The sequence below is a fragment of the Neolamprologus brichardi genome, chromosome 5, assembly GCF_056152115.1.
Source record: "Neolamprologus brichardi isolate AB-2024 chromosome 5, ASM5615211v1, whole genome shotgun sequence".
In the NCBI taxonomy this organism is placed as follows: Eukaryota; Metazoa; Chordata; class Actinopteri; order Cichliformes; family Cichlidae; genus Neolamprologus; species Neolamprologus brichardi.
In genome coordinates, this window is record NC_142108.1 from 19,077,189 (window position 1) to 19,101,889 (window position 24,701).

Here is a 24,701-nt window from a genome sequence, read left to right on the forward strand (position 1 = left end):
AGTTTGGCATTGCACTAGCTTGGCACTGTGTATTTCATGCCTAATCTTTCAATATGAGTAAGTATGAAGCAAACGTCAGCAACTGGTTAGCAGTGGCGCATTGAAAGCTTCAATTAACACATATTGCCTTATTTGTTAAACAAACATGCACATAAAACCAGGTCAAAAAAAATTTTCTAATCAAGCAAACTATAACTTTATTCCTTTTTAAATATTTATACATGCTAGTGTGCATGTTTTCTTTTTTGGGCTTTTTAAAAACCCTTAAAATCTTAGCCTTATTCAAATAGACTGCATAATAAGAGAGCCCATTTAAAAAAATGTTCTTGTGGTTAGAATTGCTCTATGTGAAGTGGTAAGTTGATCCAGCTGATAATGTAAGTTACTCTATCTGGTGAAAAAGGTTATTAACTACTGTATTAACTATATTTTAAATATCATTTTTAATAATGAATCCCTCCATTCTGATAGCTTTACAGTTATTTTGGTGTTCATGCAATAATTTTTACAACTAATTTGCTCGCAGTCGTGAAAAAGAGAGAATGCGTTTCACTCTGTATTTGACACAATGTCAAACATTTTAGCAAATAAACATAACAAACACCAATGTGTCACAAAGTGTTGTGAATATTTGTGTAACCACAAACTTTGTAGCCAGTGACACAAATGTATATACAGAAAATGTTGTTCAAAATGGACAAAACAAGAATGATGCTATTACATCATCAAAATAGCTACATGCATCTCAATATGAAATATAATTTTATTCTTAAGACGAGTAGAAACCTGAACCTATAAAACCGAAAATGTTGGGCCGAACCTCTTTATCTTTGAATTCTCTTTTCAGTCCCATTCAGGCTTGTTAATATAAAAGCATGACATCATTGTAACAAGTCAACTGGTTAAATGTCCTCCCTGCTAGATATATAACAATCAACTGTAAGTAATATTATAGACTGGTATGGCAAACTGGTGACTTGGCCTCAAAGTGACAGATCATGTAAACTTAAATAATGGGTGCATAAAAGTCCCCAGCGTTCCTCCTCTGGAGCATAAAAACTGTGCACCGGGAGCTTCGAGGCTACGGTTTTCATGGTTGAGCAGCTCCTGTAAGTGTAATATGCAGGCAGCCTGGTACTCTTGTTCATATAGTGTATTTAACATGAAGTTAATTGTAGAAGCAGTTAAGTCTCTGGTTGAATTCACTCACTTTTTACAGCCAGATCCAAAGAAGTAAACGATAAACAACTTTTGACATAAGGCTAATTTTACGCATAATGCTGGAAAAAATAGTTGATCCTTCAAATGCAAGATAAAAATTTAAAATGCAACGTAAATTCAGGCTGAAATGACAAATGACAAAAAGCTTTGGTATTTGTCTGGATCCAGTTGGTTACATCTCTCTCTCTCCTTACTCGTCATGAAAGTTTATAAAAATGTTAAACTACAGTGTGGCTTTAAGGCAGCTGATTAACGCAGCTTTTCTATCTCCTCTGCTCAGTCTATGGAGGACCTTGAGGACCAGAAGCGGAAGAAGAAGAAGGAAAAGATGACACTGGGATCCCTATCAAGGGTGTTCGCTCGGGGCAAGCAGCGCAAGTCACTGGATCCTGGCTTGTTTGATGGTACAGCCACCCCTGATTATTACATAGAGGAGGATGCCGACTGGTGATGCTGAGTGTGTGAGTGCATGTGTGTGTTGAGTTTTTGTAGATATCCTCTTGGCTTTAACTGTGAGTGAAGACTGTCTGTGGATTTATCTGGAGGCGAAGGATTTTGAATTTTAAAGAAAAGCCCTTAAAGTCACTGCTATCACCATAAATGTACAGTATATTGCCCTAAAATTGTATGTTTGTAAATTAGATATATATTTATAGTTGTACATGTATGCATATGTACATATGTTTACACACATGCGCACACACACACACACACACACACACATATATATATATATATATATATATATATATATGGGTTACTCTTTCCTTCGTGTAGACATATTTATGCTGTATTATTATAACTGTCTTAATGTTTTATGCTTTTTTTTATATAACTGGAGACTTGAAGTACTGCTGTTCATATGTAAATAGGAGCTATTGTGAAACTAGTGTTTTACTGTAAATGCTATTTGTTTTTTGTTACTTTTACGGTTGCTTTTTTCATACTTTGCAACATTTATTTCCATATTATTCACAGTCTTGCAGGCCCAAATCTTACTATGAAAGGATAGAAATGATAAATTACTAGACTTTTGGTTTCCTGTTGGTTTGAAAACACTAGTTGAGAGGTAATTCTGTTACAGGATTGTCATCACGTTCCTATAAATGCTGGCTCACAATGATTTATTTACAGCACTGTGGGCACCAGGGAAGTTTTTTTGCAGATATTTTGTAATCTAGTAATCATTTTAATAATGCTCTCGTACTGGCCATTGAGGGTTTCTAGAGTCAGTCTTCTGTAGAAATTGTAGATGTGAGCAGGCGTATTCAGACGCACCTCTGTCACCTGCTGTCAAAACCATGTGCAAGTGCCAAAGTTTAAAGACTCAGTCACTCCATCACTGTTAGCACTAGCCTCGTAACATTGTTTATGTCTGACTCATTTTTTACAGAGAGCTATCTAACATGTGCCTATACGAGATGAACGAATGTGCATTAAACACGTGCATGATCCCTCTGTGTTGCTTTGGTTAGACATCCATTCATTGCCAACCAAATTAATAATCTCTGCAATCCTGTGTTGCTCCTTTGTAGCCCTACCCATTTTTACCAGGTTATCTTTTCCTTGCATTTTGAATGCATGATCCTCCCCTTATTTTGCTGTTTTTTGTTTTTTATATTTGTATAGAATCCCTCCTCATTTTATAATTTTCCTTTTTTCCTTTCCTTTTTTTTGCAAATGTGGCTCTAACAAATCTGTTAAATGTTTGTAATTTAGAAAATGTTGCATAAAAGATTAAATCTATTGAATTATTTTATTTAAAAGAAATGAGACAAACAAGAAGTGACTTCAAATATTTATCTGCTGCAGCTGTCGCAGCCAGATGTCGAGGAGGTTTTAGCATTTTCAAAGTGAATTATAATTGAAATGAAATCTTATTTTAAAAATAAAACCACTAACTGAATAAATCCAATGTGGCAGTTTTCTATTTCGTGAGTAATGTTGGGTTGGTTTTTTGGGGTTTTTTGTTTGTTTCTTTTGTCCAAGTCTAACGTGTGTGTCTCCCTCTCCTCCTGCCATTTCTAATGGCAACTTTCTCCTGCCAGTGAGTAACTCCTCATCTGTGATTACCAGCTGTCTGTTTCTTACACTCTGGGGATTATTCATATCACATATCATGTCCATTGAAGAGTACCAGTTTGTGTGGTTTGTTTTTTGAAAACTCTTTTGAAAGATGGTGGGATTTGCATGCAGCCTTTTTTTCAGCATGTCGAGACGAATCAGTTCATCCTGGATTCGTTGGTTCGGTATGAATCAGTGTTTCCTGTTTTTTTGTTTTGTTATATTTTTTTAGATGAGGGGCTGATGGGCAGAAGCATGATGTTTTATGAATAATCCCTTTGTCTCTAATACATGATCCTAATGGTCTTAAGTCTCCTCATATGCCTCAGTTACTAGTGTTGTAACGTCTTTTACTAAGCAGTAGTTTTAGAACTGACCACCACACTGTCACAGAAGAACCAAAAGACGTCTGTATTCCTGAATTCAGCTACTGTTTTCTATTTAGACGCATTTAAATGTGCAGTCCTATCTACTTAAAAAAAAACAAAAAAAAAAACAAAGCACAGTTCATTCAAAGATACTGGCCGTCTCCAGTAAGATAATCTGGCGCCATCTAGTGGTTATATAACAATTTTTCTTTTGTTCTCACTTGAATGAATTGATCTTGGTGTGCAGATTTCTCCTCGATATACAGAAAAAACTGTAGTGTACTATCCCAAATGTAGCTCAGTATGGTTCCACTTTAAGGTAGACGCAATACTTTTTGTTCTGCTCCCTTCTGATTGTCTCCAGATGTGTAATCTGATTTGATTTTCATATCCAACTGACCCTGAAATTCTCCTGTATGCCACACCGTAACTTCTCCTGACCAATCCAGACTCTGATAGCCTCACACAGCAAAGCCTGTCTGATGGAGAGGAGCAGCTGGACCGCCTCCAGCAGGCGGAGCTGACTCGAAACACATGCATGTCACTGTGGAGGGCAGGTGCAGTCCAGGCCTGGCTGGAGGTTGTCATGGGAATGCCCATGTACATCCGAGCCTGCTCCGAAAACGTCAAAAGTGGGAAGGTATGATTTGGTACATGTTGCTTTTTGCTGTTTGTTTACCTGTGTGTGATGTTGTTTGATGTTGGCAGATGGACATGTTAAGGTGTTGTGTTTGTTTGATAGAGAACTATATTTCTGCTCTTTAGGTGCTTCTAGGCCTGACGGATGATGATTTAGAGCTGGGCCTGGGTATCAGTAATCCAATTCATCGCAGGAAAATAAGATTGGCTATTGAGGATTACAGGAGAGCTGAAGGGGACCAAGGGTGAGTAACAGCCAAATAAAACTGCAGAATAACTAATGTCATGGGGGTTTTTTTGGGGGGGGGTTAAAAAACACATGACCTCAAAATCTTCATTTTCTCCGTGCATACTTTTCTTTAAAAATATACAGACAGGGATAAAAATGGAACGTTTTGAGTTAAATATGTGCCACTGAAGCAGACATTTCTGGCTCAAAGTATGAGAGACGACTCCATCCATTTTCTACCACTTATCCAGTTCAGGCTGGGGCATGTCCCAGCTGTCACTGAGCATGAGGCGAGGTACACCCTGAGCAGGTTGCTAATCTGGTGGACTGCTAACACAGAGAGACATTCACACCTATGGCCAATCTAGAATTCCAATTAATCTAACATGCATGTCTTTGGGAGGAAGCTGTAGTATACAGAGTTAACACACGCAGGTGCAGGGAGATCATGCGAGCTCCACAAAGAGAGGTCTCAGCTGGCCTTTCATTTTGAACCCAGCAGCTCCTTGCTGTGTCTGCCAAGAGAACGCTTTTGTGATAAGAAGCCTTTAAAGCTATGTATTGTAAAATATATATATATATATTATATATTTTAAATAACGGATATCAACACAAAACTTTCCAAGCCACTTTTATTTAGATGGGTTTCCTGAAATTTTAAGTTTAATATGCATGGGTATTATATCAAAGGATATTCAGTAATATGTATATATGCACTTCAGACACAGAGAAGTAAAATAAACACCTAAATGTGTATTTTAGGACACTTTTTTGTACTTGTTTTACTTGCTTAGTCTGATAAATGCTCCCAAATAAAGGAAGGAATATAAGTAGCAAATTTTCCACCTTAATGGTTTTTCTTTATTTTTACTACTTTCTACATTGTAGATACATGCTCAAGACATCAAATATATGAAGCAGGATTAATGGAATTACGTAGCAAAGAAAAAAAAAATAATGAATAACTATAAATATGTTTTATATTTTAGATTCCTCAAAGTAGCCATCCTTTGCTTTGCTGACAGCACTCCAAACCCTTGGCCTTCTCTCAATGGGCTCCATGATGTAGTCACCTGAAATGGTTTTCACTTCACAGGTGTGCCCTGTCAGGGTTCATTTGTGGACTTTCTTGCCTTCTTAATGGGGTTGGGACCATCAGTTATGTTGTGCAGAAGTCAGGTTCGTGCACAGATGACAGCCCTATCCGACAACTGTTACAATTCATATTATGTCATATTATTAGAACCAATCAGCTAAGTAAAGAGAAACGACAGTCCATCATTACTGGGGTCAGTAATGATGGACTGGGGATGGAGTCATTACAGGACAATGACCCCAAACACACCTCCAGGTTGTGTGAGGGTTATTTGACCAAGAAGGAGAGTGATGGAGTGCTGCGCCAGATGGCCTGGCCTCCACAAACCTAAACGCAGTCGAGGTGGTTTGGGAGGAGATGGATCGCAGAGTGATGGCAAAAGTGCTGAACATCTCTGGGAACTCCTTCAAGACTGTTGTAAAACCATTTCAGGTGACAAACCTCATGAAGCTCATTGAAAGATTGCCAAGAATGTGCACAGCAGTAAACAAAGCAAAGGGTGGATAGTTTGAAGAATCTGAAATGTTAAACATGTTTTGAGTTATTTCTCACTTTTTATGCCTTCAATGAGAATCCACAATGTAAATAGTAAGGAGTGCATGAAATATGATGTATTTAAAAAAAATGTTATTGTTTGATATTGCTGATCACAGATTATCAAAAGCATCTGAGATGGACCATCACTGGGTTGCAACATCATGGCTGAGTGATGTCGGACTGACTCAGTACTCCCAGACCTTTCAGTCTCACTTGGTGGATGGACGAGTGCTTAACTCTTTGAACCGCAGAGACCTGGAGAGATTTCTCAACATCAGTGACCAGTTCCATCAGACCAGTCTACTTCTGGGAATCCAGCTGCTGCAGATGCTCAGCTTTGATAAAGAGGTCAGACTATATGATAACAGATTCATGACTGGAGTTATTCAGCATCTTTCTTTGATCACTGCCTGACTTTCACTCAGCTACAGTGACAAAACTACATGCTTATCTGCGGTAGCTGGAGTCACACAGTAGCTTGTAATGCTCCATTATCTTATTGGCCTCTGCCACATTAGTGCTTGCACTGCTATCTTTGTGTGGTGTTTTTAAAGGCCCTGCAGGCACGGCGGACAAAATGCGAGCACCAAAACTGGGATCCCATTGTTTGGACATGTCACCGAGTGATGAAGTGGATCAGAGACATCGACCTCAAGGTGGGTGGGGCGGTCAGTGATGGCATTCCCGTCTGCGCTGGAGATTTCTTTGCCAGACTGGAACCAGATACCACAAAGTATGGGTTTTTAAGAATCCCTCAAAAATGATGATAGCTTTGTTTCTTTGAAGCCTCACACCACTGAAAGAATACAGAAGAATAACAGTAGTGTACACTCAGTAATGGGGAATAGACCACACAGCGTGAGGGTTTTTTTTTAGTTCTGCAATATACCGACATACTTATTTTGGGCAACATGTGGTGAACACTTATTATGACCCACAAAGACAAACCAAAACTGTTTTTAAAAACTTTTTTGTTGTGTACTTGTAATTGCTACCAAATTAAACCAAATTAAGACCAGGGAGCGATTTCTGCAAGGTTAGTTATTTTTCAGCTAACACTCACTGATGAGCACACTGAGCAAACTGCATCATCTTAATCCAACGCTTCTCTCTTGCGTTGCTCAGGAGTTTGCAGACAATCTTCAGGGTAAAGGGATTCATGGTGCAGTGATGGCTTTGGATCAGTCTTTCGACACAGATGCCATGGCCAAAGCCCTGGGCATCCCCAGCAACAAACACATGCTTCATCGGCACCTGTATGAAGAGATGAAGTCACTCGCTGTCCCTCTCAGGTAGATTAAAAGTCCTACTTGCATACCTTGATATTCTATCCTGTAAATACATTTGTATGTATATATTCTTGGATGCAATCACAAACAACAACGTCTTGTAACACCTTATGTTTACAGTAATACCGAGCAGGACACTGAGGTGATTGGTTGTTCCTCTCCTGTCGCTGTTAACCGTTTTGCTGATGAGAGGATGTCTATAAGAAGATCCGGAAAGGTATTAGACAAACTTTATAAAGACTGAAATGTGCAGTGCTGTGCAGAACCTTTTTGATATTTCACATGTTTAGATATATACTAAGTATGTGAGTACATTAGAATAAGAAAAGAAGAATCAGTAGTTGGCTACTAAAGTCTTGTGGTCAGATTCAAACTGAGGATTCTGATATAAGACCATCATAAACACTAATTACTTTTTAGCTGATAACGTTTTATAAACAGGCAAATGTCTCATCTTTAAAGAAACTCCATATTCTGTTTTCAGCCTTTTTGATTTTGTTTTTCCCAGAGTCCGCTGAGGTTACGAGCAAACAGCCACTCTGTGGAGCGAAGTCTGGGCTTCCACGGCAGCTGCAGCTCTCTGCCCAGAGAGGCCAGAGTTCAGGCGGTTCCCCGAGCCAAAGGCAGCCCGATGCACACCTACAAGAGTGTCGAAATCACCAACGTCTGAACCAGCCTCAGCCATCGAGATCTTAACCATTGTTTACATTTTTGTTGTGTTGCAGTTGTTTACAGCTGAGAGACACTCACACTGAGCCACACTAGAATTATAGGAAGAGAGTGTCTTAAAGGGGTATGCCACTCGATTTAGCAATCTGACATCTTTAGAGAAGCATTTAGAGAAGACAAACAAACTTTATCATTGTGACCTGATGGACTTGAGAGGAAGATAATTTAATTGCTAGTTTCATTTTTTATTTTAATTTATTTTTAAACTACGTATTCCAAGACTTTTATATATTATTGGAAAAATCATATTTGTATGATAGATGAGAAGCCTTAAAACAGGCTTCACACAGTTATATAATTGAAATTACTGCTCTTTTAATGCCTTATATTACACAGGTCCATATGATCTTCACAGCACTGTTACTATTTATTACTGCTACTTTTTAACATGTTTGTTTTTTTAAGCTGCAAGTGAAAAACTCTGTTAATGACAAAAGAAAAGTTGTTATAACTTACTCTCAGTGTAAAGATACAGCCCATATCAGCTGTTATTCAGAACAGATGAGGGCCCTGTTCTTCATACATGGCTAACCCAGTTAACCACACATGAACACTGGATTTGTTGACTGGATGTTTCTAAAATCACAGAAAAATGTACAGAGCAGAGACATCTGGAGTGCGATTAAGGTGATGTGGGTTTTTTTTGCAACTTACAAAGTACATTTAAATTACCAATCATAAGTCAAAGAACTGCAAATTAGTATTCAGTTTTAGAGGCATTCACAGGTGTACTACAAGAGCTTTGAGATGGTTGAAGACAGCTATTTTGTTAGGTACACGTTGTTAGGTTCAGCTGCTTAGTAACACAAATATTTAATCAGCCAATGACAATCCCAGTGACTCAGTTCATTTACATAGACCATAGACATGGTCAAGAGGGCCTGCCAAAGCATCAGAATGGGGAAGAAAGGTGATTTCATTGACTCTGAATGTGGCATGATTGTTGGTGCCGGGCTGGTTCAAATATTTCAGAAATTTCTTATCTGCTGGGATTTTCCCAGTCATCCCTATCTCCACAGTTTACAGAAAATGGGCCAAAAAAAGAGAAAATATCCAATTCGTGGCAGTTTTCTAAGATGAGAAGCCTTGCTCATGTCCAAGTAGAATCAAAAAAGTTGCTTTGACCCAATTTACAACCAAGGCATCCAGGACAGCAGCCATGCTGAAGACTGATTCCATACTGGGACTTAAACCTGTGTCAACTTTGTGAAAAAACAGAAATCCTACAACTGCTAGACCATACGGGACTTAAATGAAGAAGAGACAGATTATTTTCATGTGAGAACCCAGATAGCATTTTGTTTGATATTGTGTGTAATAATAATAGTTTTTGGACAAGAAGCTAATGAGATGATTCTCAATTCTGCTCTGACATTCAGATGGTAGGGTCAGAATTTATTATAAATAATATGAAAGCATGGATCTGTCCTGCCTTGTATCAGTAATATCAGTGACGGTGGCGTAATGGTGCAGGTGCATATTTTCTTGCCACACTTTCAGCCTCAGTACCAGCTGAGCATCTTCTAAACCCCACAGCCTTCCTGAGTATTGCTGCTGACCATGTCCATCCCCTCATTCATGTTTAATATTTTGTGTTTTGTCTCTGTGAAACTGTTAAACTCCTGAAGAATGGCAGTAAAATACAAAACCCAAAGGTTTTTCTCATCTCTCTATTTTGATCTACCTCGTCACCTTCTCCCGAATCACCCTGCCATTGACTCAGAAATTGATCACAAGCCAATTTCAACAAAGTCTTACCTCCTTAAATGCATCTGGAGGAGAGAGGAGGCCCAGGCCTGTCCTTTGCAGAAGCCTTTACAATACTTGTGCCATATTAAAAAAAAAAAAAGAAAGCATGATGCTTAACTTGTCATGCAATGCCACTTTGGTCATTACCACTGTTACTATCATCTGCCAGAGATCATAACATAAAGTGGCAGGCTGTAAAAAAAGAAAAAGAAAACAATGAACTGACAATGAAGCTGTGCCACGCATCGTATTTAATTGGGATCACTGGGAAATGACAGGTCAGAAGCAAGGATGTTTCCAGTTTTTGTTAAAAGCCTATAGTCTCAGCTCCTCTCCCTCTGTTAGTGCAATCACATGCTCAGCATTCAGCCAGTATTATGCCTCTCCATAACTTTTCCCATGAACTTTTATTTGGGATTAACAAACCAATCCTAAAGGAGGCTGAGAGAATCAGATTAGATTGACGAGACTAAACCAGCTTCTTGTAACCTGAAAAAAGTATTTTAGCCTAAATTCCTTCAGATTGCAGAACAGGGCCCTCAAGTGCCATCAGCTCTAAATGTGTAAGATGATGCTACTAAAAACAATGACATGTGAAGTGTGTGTCTTCTTCTGACAGCTGGTATACCCATAATTATGTTTGTTTTAATGTAAAAGATGATGCAGTCATGCAGTGTGATATGTAGATAAATCTGTGGAATGTTGGATTAAGAATGTGGTAATGTACAAAGACTCCACATATGTGTATTGTATGAACTGTGAAGAAGGCAAAACTTTGTGCCATTATACGATGAAGTCAATGGAAAGAATGTAACGGTGTATTCTGTACAGTTTTGGTCGTGTTTTATAATGCACAGCTGTTCCTGAGCATGAGAACACTCATTAAATGCCACCGCTGGGACTTGCACAGAGCCACACCGAGTGTGACTGAAACCTTGAGGTTACTTCAAATAGCAGAGAACAGGTTTGTCCGTCTCTATCTGGGCGTCTCTTTGACTCACCAAAGGGAAACTGTTTAAGCGGGAAGATCAGACCAGTTCAAACCTGTACAGAAAAAGAAGACAGGGACATGCGATGTATTTGCTTTTAACACATGACATATACATCTCTTTGCAAAGCAGTACAAGCTTTTCATACACGTCAACATGAAAGTGGATTTATTGTAAATTGTTGCATAAAATGTAAGACTGTTATTGTTATTTTTGAGGAGAAATGCATTAAATTTGTGTTAACAAACTCAGAATGTAAAGTTGGTCCAGATGTAAATTATTTTTTCTTCCAAGGGTTTTGAAAATATATCTTTGTGTTTGCATACGACACTTCTGTGTTATCTTAAAAAGAAGCTCAGAATGGTCACATTAGCCTGTTGAGTTGGTTATTATAAGAGCTCGCATCATAAAAAAAATATATGGACATTATTCTCATTTATTTTTTATTAATTGCAGTGATCTGACTGACCTTATTCTCTGCTCAAAGATCAGCGTATGAGAGCAAGATGAATTTGTGTCACTTTAGCACCAGAAGGTTGTGCCACACCTGGCAAGAAATGGTAGCAGTTTGCATTCAACAAACACAACATGGCCCAAGTATAGACACTACTAGCATGGAAAGGGTTAAAGCTGACTAGTACAAATTTTGAAGGGTAGCATTATGGCCCATTAGCCATTGCTATACTACAGGCTGTAGTGCACTCTGACCTCTTGGCGTCTAAACAGAGCAGGTCCCAAGGACCTTGGCACACAAGGCACCTTGGCACACAAGGCACCTTGGCACCTGCCACTACAAAAGTATATGAGGCTTCACATTTAAATATTTCCATTAATCCCAGTAATTATCTCAAACTAAAATCACTGGTAGTGTTAGGGATCTCCTCTATCACTGACCCAAGATATGAAAAAAAGACACTTTCTAAACTATAGCTGACAAAAACGACCGCACCAACAGCTCTTCTAGAGCTTTCATTAGGATTATTAGGATTTTCATAAGGATTTAAATAAATAATTGAATCCCCTGAAGGTCATGTGATAAACGTCCTTTTTCTATAAAGATGCTCTCTTAGGATCTTATCACAGGAGCTCATTTTCTCTTTTAGATACCAAAGATACTTTGACAAAGCATGTAGTTACTTATACTTACTTGAATAATCAGGCCCTACCTTATTTTAAGCTTTCAGGCCCCTCTGCAACCATTAGTTATTATTCATTTCTGTCTTGTGTTCCTCCTCACATACAACCAGTCTCGGCAGATGGCTGCCCCTCGCTGAGCCTGGTTCTGACAAAGTTTCTTCCTCTTAAAAGGGAGCTTTTCCTTCCCACTGTTACCAGGTGCTTACTGTATTATCTTACAATATAAAGCACCTTGAGGCAATTGTTGTTGTGATTTGCAGCCATATAAATACAATTTAATTAAATGTAGACAATAAATATAAGCAAAATTATGAGTTAGTCAACCATTCAATAAATACACCCTTAATAAATTCACCAGCAACTAAATAACCAAGATTTGCTTATTTTTATTTTTGCAGAACATAAATATTTTCCTCTGGGCTCTGAAATACTGTGTCTTATTCCTGTAAGACAATAGTTTTATTTTTCTAATATCTAATTGTGTGTGTTTGTAATTAATACAGTTAATACATCCAACATTAATCGTGTTGTACAATGCAATTACTTTATTTCAATTAAGCTGTTTCTGGGCGTCTCCTTGTACCACTAATTTGTTCCCGGTGGAGGTTTACTTGAGCAGCACTAGGACCAAGAGGACACGGGCGCACTTGACAACAGGGGGTGGCGAGGTTTCACTACGCTTGGAATTTGTGCAAAGTTCTTGTTAACTCTGTTTTTATCTGCAGCGGTAAACATTGTGTTGATCAATTCGTCTAAGATTTAAAAACTTTTTAAAAGGAAAAAAAAGTTGAACCGGCCCTGAATTGCTGCGTCTATGTCGTCTCCCTCTCTTCCCCTCTGATCTTCCTGAAAACACCTGCGTGAGTCAGGTAACTCACCGATGAAGAGGGAAGTACTTGGCCACTGAACGGTGAAAAGGTAAGGCCTACACTTTAGAGCTAAGCTGATTTACGCTCGCGTATACTGTGACCAGGGCTGTTATCGATCTAATAGACACAGCACGCGAGTTGTTAATCTTTCTCAGTGTCATTGCGTGGGGTTCAATCCAATCTGATCTGTGTCCGGACACGTTTAGATCACAGAGTAATTCATGTGGACAGGTCCACCCTCTCCCCTTCCTGCTTCACCAGAAAGCATTACCAGCGTTTTTATTTACTTTGACAGTAGTAATATCGGACTGATAGATCTGTTAATGTTACCCACAAAACAGACCACATGGGCCGGTGTTTATTACCTGATAAGCCGAGTTTTTATGCTGGAAATTTACTGATGTTGAACGGGACACACCCATGCAATGCAGCAGGCCTGCAATGTTGAGAAAATGAATGACAGCGTTGGTCTATATGTAGTCCTCTTTTGCAGCTGTCACCTTCTTTTCGTCCTTGATCATGTGTGTTTAATAACTGACGAGGGGAACACCAGGACTTGGTCAGATACTGCATCCATTCAGTAATTCTTAATAATCAAGTCATGAATATCAAAGTGGAGATGCAATAATTCAATAATTCCCCCTTATAATAAATTTAGTCGCCTGCCCTCTGCTAAGGCAGACTATATTAAATTACATTTTTTCTTTCACCACAATAATGGTTTTTAATTGATTAGGCACTAAAAACGTAGTTGGCAGTCCACCACCATTATCTAATGACTGTGCCTGCTAGAAACTATATTTAATATAGATATTGAGTCCATTAAATAAGTATCAGTTGATCCTTACAGCATGAATAAGCCGTTCAGAGTGTAATGCTGTGAAACAGGATGTGCGTTAGGGCTGGGTAATTGTCTCTGAAGTCATTAATGTGAAACAATACTTAAGAAAAACACTGAGAAATGTATGAAAAATAACTTGTATATCAATTTTAACTGGTTTTCCAGTAAAATAAACAATGTTTAGCTGTTGTGCATTATGTAAAGATGTGTTTAGTTTATTTTTTTTCTTTGTTTGTTTGTTATTTTTTTAATTGGTTAGCATGCTCCACTAACTGTTGTGGGCAACTATACATGATAAATAACAGCTAAAGTGGGGGAAAAAACACTTGAAGTGAGACTAGTGAATAATAAACAATATTAAAGTGGTATAAATGCTACTGATATTTTTGATTGCACTATTAGTAATCACTTCTGTAGTAATTAAAAAAAATGCCACAATGAAAAATGATTACTACTTAAGCTATAAAACCTATTAAATAAGGTAAGTGATATTAAATAGATTTCTAAATAAGCAAGGCTAAATTTAGTCTCATACCTGCAAAAATATATCTCAATACTTTTTGACAGGGATATGGTTTTGTGTCACACTGCTATTACAAAAAAGAGTACACGTTTGCTTTAAATGAAAAATGCTGTTTGTTAAGTCACTGTTCATCCCATCACATCAGCAAAGTGTCCTGAAGTGTACACTCATATGCTTCTCCACCTTTTATCAAATGGATGTATTATATCAAAGATTAAATCATAGATTAGAGTTTGAATTAATCCATACTTCTAGGCCAGAAAATGAAATCATGCAAAAACAGTTACAAATATTATTTACTATATATGTATGTTTTTTTTTTTAAACATATTCAAATAGCCAAAAACATAAGGACTAATAGATGATGAATGAATTGGCACCAAACCAGTTAATCAGTAGGTAGCTATCATTGGTCGATATCAACTATTTTCTGATTCCCTGGTATCAGTATTCATAACAGCCAATAAGTGAAAACTAAAAAAAAGTAAATAAGAGACAAGAAAATGATCTTCAACCATGTTGTACGTGTTGACATTTCATATTGTCCATCAGGGGACACTCTACAACTTCCCGGTTAGCAACACAGGTTTGAAATTCCACAAAACAACATACAGCTCATAGTGTAATGGGCAAATAAATGACTACACATAACAAATGTTAGGAAAATTATGTTTTGTTAGGTGGTTACTCTGCAGCATAATGAAACTTTAATTTCAGTGTTATTATCATGATTAATTAAAATGATGCATGGCTTTTACTAAGGTGCTGTAGGTGCATAAACACTACAAATGGTTCATTTTAGCCAGTTGGTAGGTGGTTGCTAGACAACGTGATGAGGTCATAGTATCTGATACAGCTAAAAGCCTTCAGGGGCTGAATAACTACCAGTATGTCAGTTTTGGTTGCTCAACTCTTGATTGTATAAAGGTTTGTGGGCAAACAAACAACACAGATTTTTGTACATTAGTGTGACGTAAAACTGCAGGTTTTTGTTGTTGTTTTTTTCCTTTCTACATTTCAGTTACTCGTGAAATGTAAATTTCAGTAATCTGTAGTCTAAACATCTTTCTTTTTCTGGTTATTTTGCAGACTTCCCAAGGTTTCAAACATTTGAATCTTTAAATATTTGTATTTGAGTTCAGTCATTTATTTCTGGTTTAAATAACTAAGTATACAATTACCTCCTCTAAGAAGTTTTGCCTTCGTGGTAATAGTTATATTGCTGAGTAAATTCCCAATACTGTTGTTTGTTTTGGTTTTATTGATTTTGGCTTTATTTTATATTATTTATTAAGAACTGTTTTCATTATTAATACCTTGTAAAAAGTGAATTAACCTCCTAGGACCTGGTGTCCACATATGTGGACATCACATTTTGGGTTATTTAGTCCAAAATACTCAATTTTGCTCTACAAGGGCCTGATATCCACTTACGAGGACATTATACTGCTACTGTTCTATCAAAGTTTTAAAAGAATATCCTCATATGTGGCTCTTATTTTTCTTAAAAACAAAAAAAGGTAAACAAAACAAAACTGGTAATTCTTTGTTTTTACATTCATCAGGCCCCAATATGCCCAAATATCAAAGAGAAATTAAAAATGCATGCCGTGGAAGAGTTTGGGTCTTAGGAGGTTAATTGTCTTTAAAGTAATATGCCCCTGTCATATTTAATTTGTAAATACTAAGCTAACATGCGTCAGCAGATTTTAGAACCACCTTTAACAGCATTAACTTAAAGTAAACACATTGTCTTCAACTTGATCACCTCTCACATCCTTCAGTCTGCGAGTATTTGTTCATGCTTGCTTAAGATCCCACCATGACATTTCAATCAGGCTAAGGTCTGGACTTTGACTGGGCCACCGCAGCGCCTTCATTCTTTGCGTTTTCAGCCAATTCTGTTCAAGATTTGCCACTGTGCTTAGGATCATGTCCCGTTGCATGACCCAGTTTCAGCCGTGCTTTAGCTGTCAAACAGTCGGCTTCATATTTGACTCTAGAATATTTTGTTATACAGAGGAGTTGATAGTCAACTCAATACCTGCAGTGTCCAGGTCCTGCGCCTGAAAAACAAGCATTCAGGTCCACTTTGGTTTTGCTTTCCAAAAGACGTTGTTCCAGAAGTCTTGTGATTTGTTCAGATGCAAATTTGCAAACCTAAGCTTTGCGGCCATGTTTTGTTTATGTTTGTTTTTTTTAAAGAAGAGGCTTACTCCTGGCAGCACTTTCAAACAAGCCATTTAACATTTTAACGGAGACCTGTGGAGTTTGAGGTTTAATTCATGGGTTTTTGCAGGTTTTTTTTAAACATTGCATAGTCCCCGTTTGGAATGAATTTGCTGAAACATGCACTCCTCTTAAGATTGGCAGTTATCTTGATTGTTTTCTACTTGTTATTGAAAATTGATGGACTTAAGAATGTTTGGAAATGGCCTTATAACCCTTCCCACACTGATGGCATAGCACTTTATTGCTACTTATGGTGAACTTAGGCTGTGAGCTGCTGCTTTGGCATTTTGAACAATTTGTTGGTAAATAAATAGCGACTTGGTGTAATACGTCATGCAATTTTTGGTCATCTGAGGTTCTATTTATCTCATTTTAGGACCTATTAAGGACCAAATGATACGTAAAAGCTTACAGTTGAACTTACTTTTTCCCCTGATTGTATATGAAAGTGTTCAAAAGTTGCTTTAATAATTAGGGAGATGTCTGTCTGGTGTGCTTAAATATACAGATAGGTGACAAAATTAAAGCAAACTCTAACATAAAATGTGTTAGCACACAATCACATGCTCAGAGAAATGCTTCATTGTGTTTTGGGATGGTTTCTAATGGAACACCAAGATTTTCTTCTATCTGCCGTTTTGATGATGTTGGTCGGGATCGCTTAGTGACACCTCCCACTGATGTCCCCAGATCTCCCACTGGGTTGAGATCTGGGGACAGTGAATATCACAGTATTTACATAATTTGCATTCTCATCAATCAATGCAGTATTCTGCTATAGACTACGGGGTAACTGTCATCCAGTTAGAGATCATTCCCAACCATTCCAAGGACAGAAATATTTCATCATAGGATACAGATGAGCACTTTGAGTAACAGAGTGTTGATTTGCTGCGACCTTTGGATTCTAACCATTCCAGCAAACATAACAGAGCCACCGAGTGCCCTCTCTACAGGTGTCAAGGCATCATATCTTTTAAATTTGTAAGCCATCTGTATGAATGTGGCTTTACAAAGAACATTTTCCCAATTTACACCAGTACAACCTAAAAATTGCTACTTACAGGTATAGAGCTTGTTTGGCAGGAAAGTAATTTAAAATGCATTTTATTCTGTAGGTGTTCCTGGTGTTATTGTGAGATGTTTATCTGATTCTAATTTTATAAATGCTCTTTATTCTGTGACCATTACAAAGATCTTTTGTGTCACTTTTTTATCTCCATCCATCCTTCTCTTGGGTTAATGTTTGTCATGTTAAGACATGTGTGGAACTACCAATGAACTCTTTGTTTTCCTGTAACCTGTTTTGTACCACACCTGACGTTTTCTTTTAACCTGTTCTCCTACTTACTCATGCAAAATGTGGCCTCAGCGCCTTTTTTTGTTTTTAAGAGTATAGCGTCTGAAACCGGTTCATGGATACAGCAAGATAACACTCAAACTGTCATTTTAACCTTTTGTTCTGGAACTGGTAATGGTTTATGTTTTCTTGACATGGCCCATCTCGTGTGATACGTGTGGTGCTCTAATAGATATGGACTCTTGAGCCCGTTCTTACCCTGGAAAATCAAAATCAGCTTTATTGGCCACTCGTACACATACTAGAAATTAAGCTTAATGTACTTAACAGAATAGACAGACAATACAGACAGAAGCACCATGACGCAGGCAATAACAATGTGATAATATTAGAAACTTGGTCACAAATTGAAAAACAAATTCAGATACTGTGATCTAAATCATTTCCTACAGAGGAGGTAAATTTCTGGAGGAGTGGTGGGGTAGATGGCATCTGCTTGTGTAAACTGAAAAGCCTTTTTTTCCCCCCCCCTTGCAGGTTGTTTTGCAGGTATGTGTTCCAGTCGGGGTATATGCGGTGACAGCGGTCGTCCCAACAGATCCCCTAGCTCAAGGAGCTCTGGTTCAGGCGCCCACTATGCTCTGTGTGCCCTTGGAGTGGGTGTCATTGCCCTTGGCATTGTCATGATTGTTTGGACTGTGATACCTGGAGGGGATTCAGGTGCCTCTCCAAAACCATCAGGCAACTCCACAGGACCTAATAACAACGGTGGTGGTAATAATTCAGCCACAAAGACCCCAACAGTGGCCATGGTGCTTGTTGGAGTTGGGGCAATGATGCTGATCTTGGCCATTGGCCTTGGTTTAAAGAGCAAGAAGAGAGCTCGGGATAGGAGTGAGCCTGTGACCACAGGAGTCCCCTTTATGACTCCGATACCAGAGGAGCCTCAGCCGTAAGTGATAACGTTTGGTTCTATTTTTATTCCTAGATCATTTATAAATGTTAGGATTTATAAATGATTTGATAATTCCTTGAGTTAGCAATCAGGTGTGAAAAGGTGTTGTACCGGTGTTGTCTGTCTATATGTGTTTGTTCTGCAATAGCCTAGGGTGTACCCTGTCTTTCTGTTTGGAAAGGATCCACTGCAAGTAAACTGCAAATTATGTAACGTCAGGGACTAAGTAAACGTTTAGCATTTTATTTACCTCTATAATCCATCTAAAAAAAAATAAAAAATTAAAAATCCATTTTTATTTTATTCAACAAGAGAAATGTGAAAAAATATATCTTTTTTATTAACCCTGGAGAACCCAAGAACCATTGTCTTCTTTGGAAAATTATGAACTACGCATTAAATGACTTATATAAGTTCACTGAACACCAAAATATCCACTTTTTCAACATTAACCCTTTATTCCCTGATTTAGGATTTGGGTCAAATTTGACCCATTGGGCTTTAGGCATATCATTTTAAAAAATCACAATAACAAACACTGTCAATGTAAACTATTTTAAAGTTAGGTAAATAAATCAACCACACAGCTAAATTTAACAAGGTTTTTTTTTTTCTTTATTTGTTGCATGTCAGAACTGGATTCAGTTTGAAACAAAAGAACACGAGGCACAGTTTTCACAGTCACTGCATATCAGTTTTGAGGTCCTTGCACACAGTTCAATGATGGCAATGTTCCTTCTTGACAGGCCAATGGGCCTGTTTCCACAGTTGATCCTTTTTTACTTCTTCACTGGCCATTTCATTGTCTACAAAGTGAATGACAGAGAGTAGCTGGCTGAATCGGTTACGACTCATGTCTGCCACAGGCCCATAACGAACTTCGTTTTCCCACTACTGACGTACTCCAGACATTTGAACTAATCCCATCCTGAGATACAGTCCAAGAACTTGTTCTATCTCTTTGACTGAAGTGTAAACACATTTTCCATGCTTTTGAATACTGTATTGATTGGTGTGCTCAACAATATTTTCCAACATATCAAGGGAAACAAAGCGCCGAAAGTAAACCAGTGGCGTGTCTGTTGTGCCATCCTGGTACGACTCAACTTGTTCACCAAGAAAGTTCACATCAGGCAACTCAAAGCCTTTCTTTCGCCATTTATACGTTTTTGTGGCACGATTTGGCTCCATCTGTACGCTAGCAGTCTCAGCAAATGGCACATCTTCATCACTGGACAAGTGATTGGATGAGTCACTGTCTTCGGCAGAGGATTCACCACCATCACTTTCATGCGGTTGATACAATTCATCAGAATCGCTGTCGCTGTCCAGCTCAGGGCCAAAGTCACTATCATCAGCTTCGAGTTGATCCAATACTTGTTGTGCAGTGAACTTTCTCTGGTGCTTTCCCTGCCCTGAAAAGGGAGCAGTCATACTCCCTGAAAAGATATATTTACTTTATTAGTCTCTGACCCTGTACTACTTAGGTAACTTAGTAAAATGTATTATACAAATTAATTTATTTCGAGGCTTTTGTCAAATACAGGACTGTAACCATTCTCAATCTACAATGTCACTCAAAGAACCAAAGGGTCATTTTTGACCTGACAATTTTTAACCCATACACCCCGAGGGTCATTTTTGACCCATCGTTTTTTTAACTAGCTCAGAGTGGCTAATTTTTACAAAAAGAACATAAAACATTTTTCTAGGCATTCTGCAACTTATTACAAAGTAGATTAATAAATAAAACACAATTTTACCAACATTTGTTTTGCTACGAAGACTATTTTTGGGGGGAAAGTTTCCAGCTCAACAAAACAGCATGTGGTCAGCCATCTTCTAACTACCACTCTGGCTCATGTCAGTTCAATATGCATCCACTAGATGTCTCTATGCAGGGGTCAGAAGTGGCATTTAGAAGATAAATTTGCAATTTTTTTTTTTTCTTTGTACATTTTGAGCAGCAGCAATTAACAGTGGCCAAATTTGACCCCATGGGTTCTCTAGGGTTAATAGGAGAGATTGTAAATTAAAGTTGTCTGTTATGTGTATCCAGAACATCTGTTCATCCTTTGAGTTTGTTGCCTTTTTTTACGCTGAAATGATTCACAGGTCACTATTTAAGTAGCTTAACACACAAAAAACCCTCTAAAGTTTGGCTCCTTTGAAACAAATGAATGAAACCTGAATTATTTCTAATGGCCAGCAGGTGGCAACTCATGTGATTTAAACAAAAACTGAGAAAAACAGAGAAAAACACCCTTTTACTACTTTGTTGAACTAATTAAAGACTATTGAGTTTGTTTTGTGGGCCTTCTGTTTCCTATAAATTTCTTGTAGCCACAACAAGAAGCTTCTTTCAGACAAAAAGTAACATTGACAATCTACTTTGGCTTAAACAGTAGACATGGGCACCGCTTACCTAGTCAATATACTAAGATATTAAGCAGATAAAACACAAAGCTAATAAACGTAAGAGTTTATGGGGACCAAAACAAAGCTGAAAAGGATGGACACAAACACAAATGAATGCCTGTATGGTGCCTTTTGAAGGTGTCAATCGGCAAAAGGTTGTTGACAGCTTTGACAGTTAAAAGGAGCCCCAAAAACACAGCGATGACAAACCAAAGTTGCCAAAAGAAGGCTTATAAAGTGTGTCATTTACAATGATTTGTCAGTGAGGGTCAAAACTTTTGTCTCTTTCCAGCGACCCAACTACGTACAACGTGCCAACCTATGAGGAAGTCGTCAGCAGCAGTGAGTACCCCGTGCGTCAGAGTAACCTTCGGCAGAGCACCTCTCACCTGCCGTCCTACGAGGACATCATAGCTGCGGTGGAAAACGAGGGAACAGAGCCCGCTAACAACACGACTGACGAAACCCCTGTTAATGATCAACCCGCAGCCGCTGAGCCTCCATCTGAACCCGCTGGCCTTACATCTAACCCCAGTATGCCAACCCGCAGTGCTAGTCGGGCCAGCCGCTTGCTCCGGCCCCTCCGAGTGAGAAGAATCAAATCTGACAAACTACACCTGAAGGACTTCCGCCTTCAAATCCGCACCCCCACACAGAACCCAGTAACCATTGAACCCATCACTCCTCCTCCACAGTATGAAGATAAGATGCCTGAATTGAAGTAGGGCAAGTGTTCTACATCTATCTTAATGTGCGTTTCTAAAAAATGGAAAAAATTAATGTAACACTTATGAATTTAGTGGATTTATCGTAACATTTCTGGAGAAAACGATGTGAAAGGTTTGTGTTAAGCAGGTAAATGCAGTAAGAACAAAGGGGCCACACACGCCTACTGCTGAAATTAGAATCTTGTTCTTTACCAAAAAGCTCTGAATTTGCATATTTATGCTATTTTAATTCATTATTAGGTATGTGTGAAAGGATCCGCTTTCAGATTTAAGTCTGTCGTTTCTAACAATCATGTTATCATTTATGTCAAACAGAGGATAGTCTTTCAATTTTATTTATTAGCCAGCTGTAACATGTTTTTCACCTTTCCAAGACTTAATGTTATTGCTGTGTCTTGATTCTGGTTTGCTTTGAAGTTTGGAGAAGTTGAAACTACATCCTACGATTTAACGCGATAATTATTATTATTTTTAAATCATGTTACGTTTAAGTATTCTAAACTTAGTATTTGAATAGAAAATTAAATTGGTGTGTGTGTGTGTGTGTGTGTGTGTATTTTTTAAACTCCAAGTCTTAAAGTAACTTTATCCTTTAAGACAAATGTTAAGAAAGGAAAAAAATATATATGTTGGCACATAACCAGAAGAAAGGTTTTGGATATTCTGGTGATGTATCATTTTTATTCATTGTCTCTTAAAGTGTTGAAATGTTTAGATCTCTTTAAGTATGTTGTATTATTTGTAAAAAGTGAAGAATAAATTGATTTTTTTTTTTTCTATTTTGTTTAAGTTCAACTTTATATTTTTGTTTCAAAATGTCCGTAAAACAAGCTCAGCCTGTATTTAATACATGTAATGTCGACATTTAGTAAATGTAGTTGCTTTTCTTAAAGTATGACGATCCAATGTTAGGATGCAGTTTAATTTTCCTACATTTGCTTGGTATACGTTTTGGGGGAAAAAATAACATGCCCGTACTGTAATTCGACTTTTGATTAATAAAATCGAATGGTGAATGTTTTGACCTGCTCTTTTCTAAAATGTGTCAACATGACCATCCCCCTGAATATTACTTTGTGCTTTTGCATCTTAAGTTTGGCACCCTCCAGTGTTTGAATTTGGTCATTTATTCATTTCACAGTTCGTCATCTTTTTGCACCTCAGTTTGTTTTTGTTTTTTTGGGGGGGGTTTTTTTGAAAGCAGGTAAGAGTCTAAAAGTAATTATAAGTGGAAATTTTTAAAATATTTGCTAATATGAGCTGAGGTGGGCAATATAAAATCATATTGAAAAAATATTACATTAAAAATAAAAGTTGTTATTTAAGTAAAAACAACTAAAATCAGGAAAAATGCAGGTATTATTGTAGGTGAGTGTTATAGCATTATTTAAGTTAAACTTTCACCCATACCAAAATGTAAGCATTAGCCTTCAATTAATTTGAACCCTAATTGTTTATTGATCATTTCTTTAAGACTTACTATTTTCTAGATGATTAAGTTAAATGGCTGATTTTGTTTTTGTTTCTTTGCTGTTTTGTAACAATTCTAGAAATTATTATTATTATTTATTTTATTTTTTTTAAATGCCCAACGCAAGTACCCAGAGCCTAAACTGACATCTTCAAATCAATGTTTTTTTAACCAATAAATTATTTATAAAGAAGAAAACTAAGTGAAATTATTGAAAGGAACTGCAGGATGTGAAAAGCCAGAACAATGACATATTTCATTTCTTCGTTTTTTTCATTTTGTCTTAAAAAAAAGGGCGTAATTGTCAAATTAGCTGCTAATCACTGATTTGATTGTTTTATATCTGTTAAGCCATTTCAAGAGTTGTTATGGCTCCTTTGTCCACCCCCTGCAGCTCTCTGTGAGAAACAATATATGAACGCAAATATGAAAGTTTTCATTCATATTTACTAACATCTGTTGCTATTTGTTGTTGTATGTAGGTCAGAAGGTTGGTTGCTATATGTAGCTAACAAAAAAGGATTGCCTCATGTCAAAAATAAAAACAGCCTTTTTTTCTTTTTTAAAAAGAATCCATGTTTCCAATACATATTTTCTCCCTCCACGTGCGTTCCATTTTGTCTACAATAAAAACCACAAAATGTAAATTTTTATTATTGTAGTGCTTTCATTTAATTTCTTTTATTTATTTATGGTTTTATTGTATTCATGCTTGTCAACACATAATAATAATATTTGCCTCTATAAATAGAGGGGAAGTATGAGATGACATATACATACTGTACTTTAAAGCTTTAACCCTGAAATAGAACTTCACATCAGCTTTTGAGATTGACCTTTTTTCATGGTGATGATGATGACATGATTAGTCATGTTCAAAGCAGCTGCAACTGGCAATCATTACAAATGTGAATGGTTATGCTGACTTTGTGCATTCAGTCATTCAATTGCATGGAAGTTGTATCTGTCACCAAGAACATCACCGTACAGGCCAGCAAGACACCACGGATGACGAAAGATGCAATGTTCAAAATTACTCTTTAAATCTGGCAACATGGTGCATAAAGGTACCAAAGCACCATCACTAGAGAATACAGGGTTTCTTCAATGACCCTATGAATACCAGACAAATGTGGCAGACTAAGACATCACAGACAATAAAGCTGCTCCTCCACCCTGTGAGAACAATACAACCTTTCTAAATGAGCTCAACAAATATCGTGGGAGGTTCAAGGCACTCAGCAACACACCCGTAAAGAAAAATGTTCCAGTTGCTGATGAGCAGTCTTGAAATAGCTGAAGTCCGGAAGACCTCGA

At 37.6% G+C, this 24,701-nt stretch overlaps 2 protein-coding genes across 2 annotated transcripts in view; both read left to right on the forward strand.

Annotated features, from left to right (window-relative positions):
• The window catches only part of kaznb (kazrin, periplakin interacting protein b), a 139,065-nt gene extending 127,910 nt beyond the window's left edge, over nucleotides 1-11,155 (forward strand). The window contains exons 10-17 of the mRNA XM_006783205.2: nucleotides 1,502-1,625; nucleotides 4,103-4,293; nucleotides 4,419-4,537; nucleotides 6,271-6,502; nucleotides 6,709-6,810; nucleotides 7,280-7,446; nucleotides 7,564-7,660; nucleotides 7,952-11,155. Coding sequence (XP_006783268.1) covers nucleotides 1,502-1,625; nucleotides 4,103-4,293; nucleotides 4,419-4,537; nucleotides 6,271-6,502; nucleotides 6,709-6,810; nucleotides 7,280-7,446; nucleotides 7,564-7,660; nucleotides 7,952-8,113 — 1,194 coding nt within the window. The 3' untranslated portion in view covers nucleotides 8,114-11,155. The remainder of the gene's footprint in view (nucleotides 1-1,501; nucleotides 1,626-4,102; nucleotides 4,294-4,418; nucleotides 4,538-6,270; nucleotides 6,503-6,708; nucleotides 6,811-7,279; nucleotides 7,447-7,563; nucleotides 7,661-7,951) is intronic.
• A 1,562-nt stretch (nucleotides 11,156-12,717) lies between these two features.
• tmem51b (transmembrane protein 51b) lies at nucleotides 12,718-23,947 on the forward strand. Its single transcript, XM_035904593.2, has 3 exons — nucleotides 12,718-12,965; nucleotides 18,350-18,764; nucleotides 21,478-23,947. The coding sequence occupies exons 2-3, from the start codon at nucleotides 18,364-18,366 to the stop codon at nucleotides 21,908-21,910; spliced, it is 834 nt and encodes a 277-aa protein (XP_035760486.2). The 5' UTR covers nucleotides 12,718-12,965; nucleotides 18,350-18,363; the 3' UTR covers nucleotides 21,911-23,947.
• The last annotated feature ends 754 nt before the right edge of the window (nucleotides 23,948-24,701 follow it).

Coding starts and splice junctions, on each gene's coding strand:
- tmem51b (XM_035904593.2), top strand. CDS start 18,364: ATGTGTTCCAGTCGGGGTATATGCGGTGACAGCGGTCGTCCCAACAGA. Junction 18,765..21,477: donor ATACCAGAGGAGCCTCAGCC/GTAAGTGATAAC, acceptor GTCTCTTTCCAG/CGACCCAACTACGTACAACG.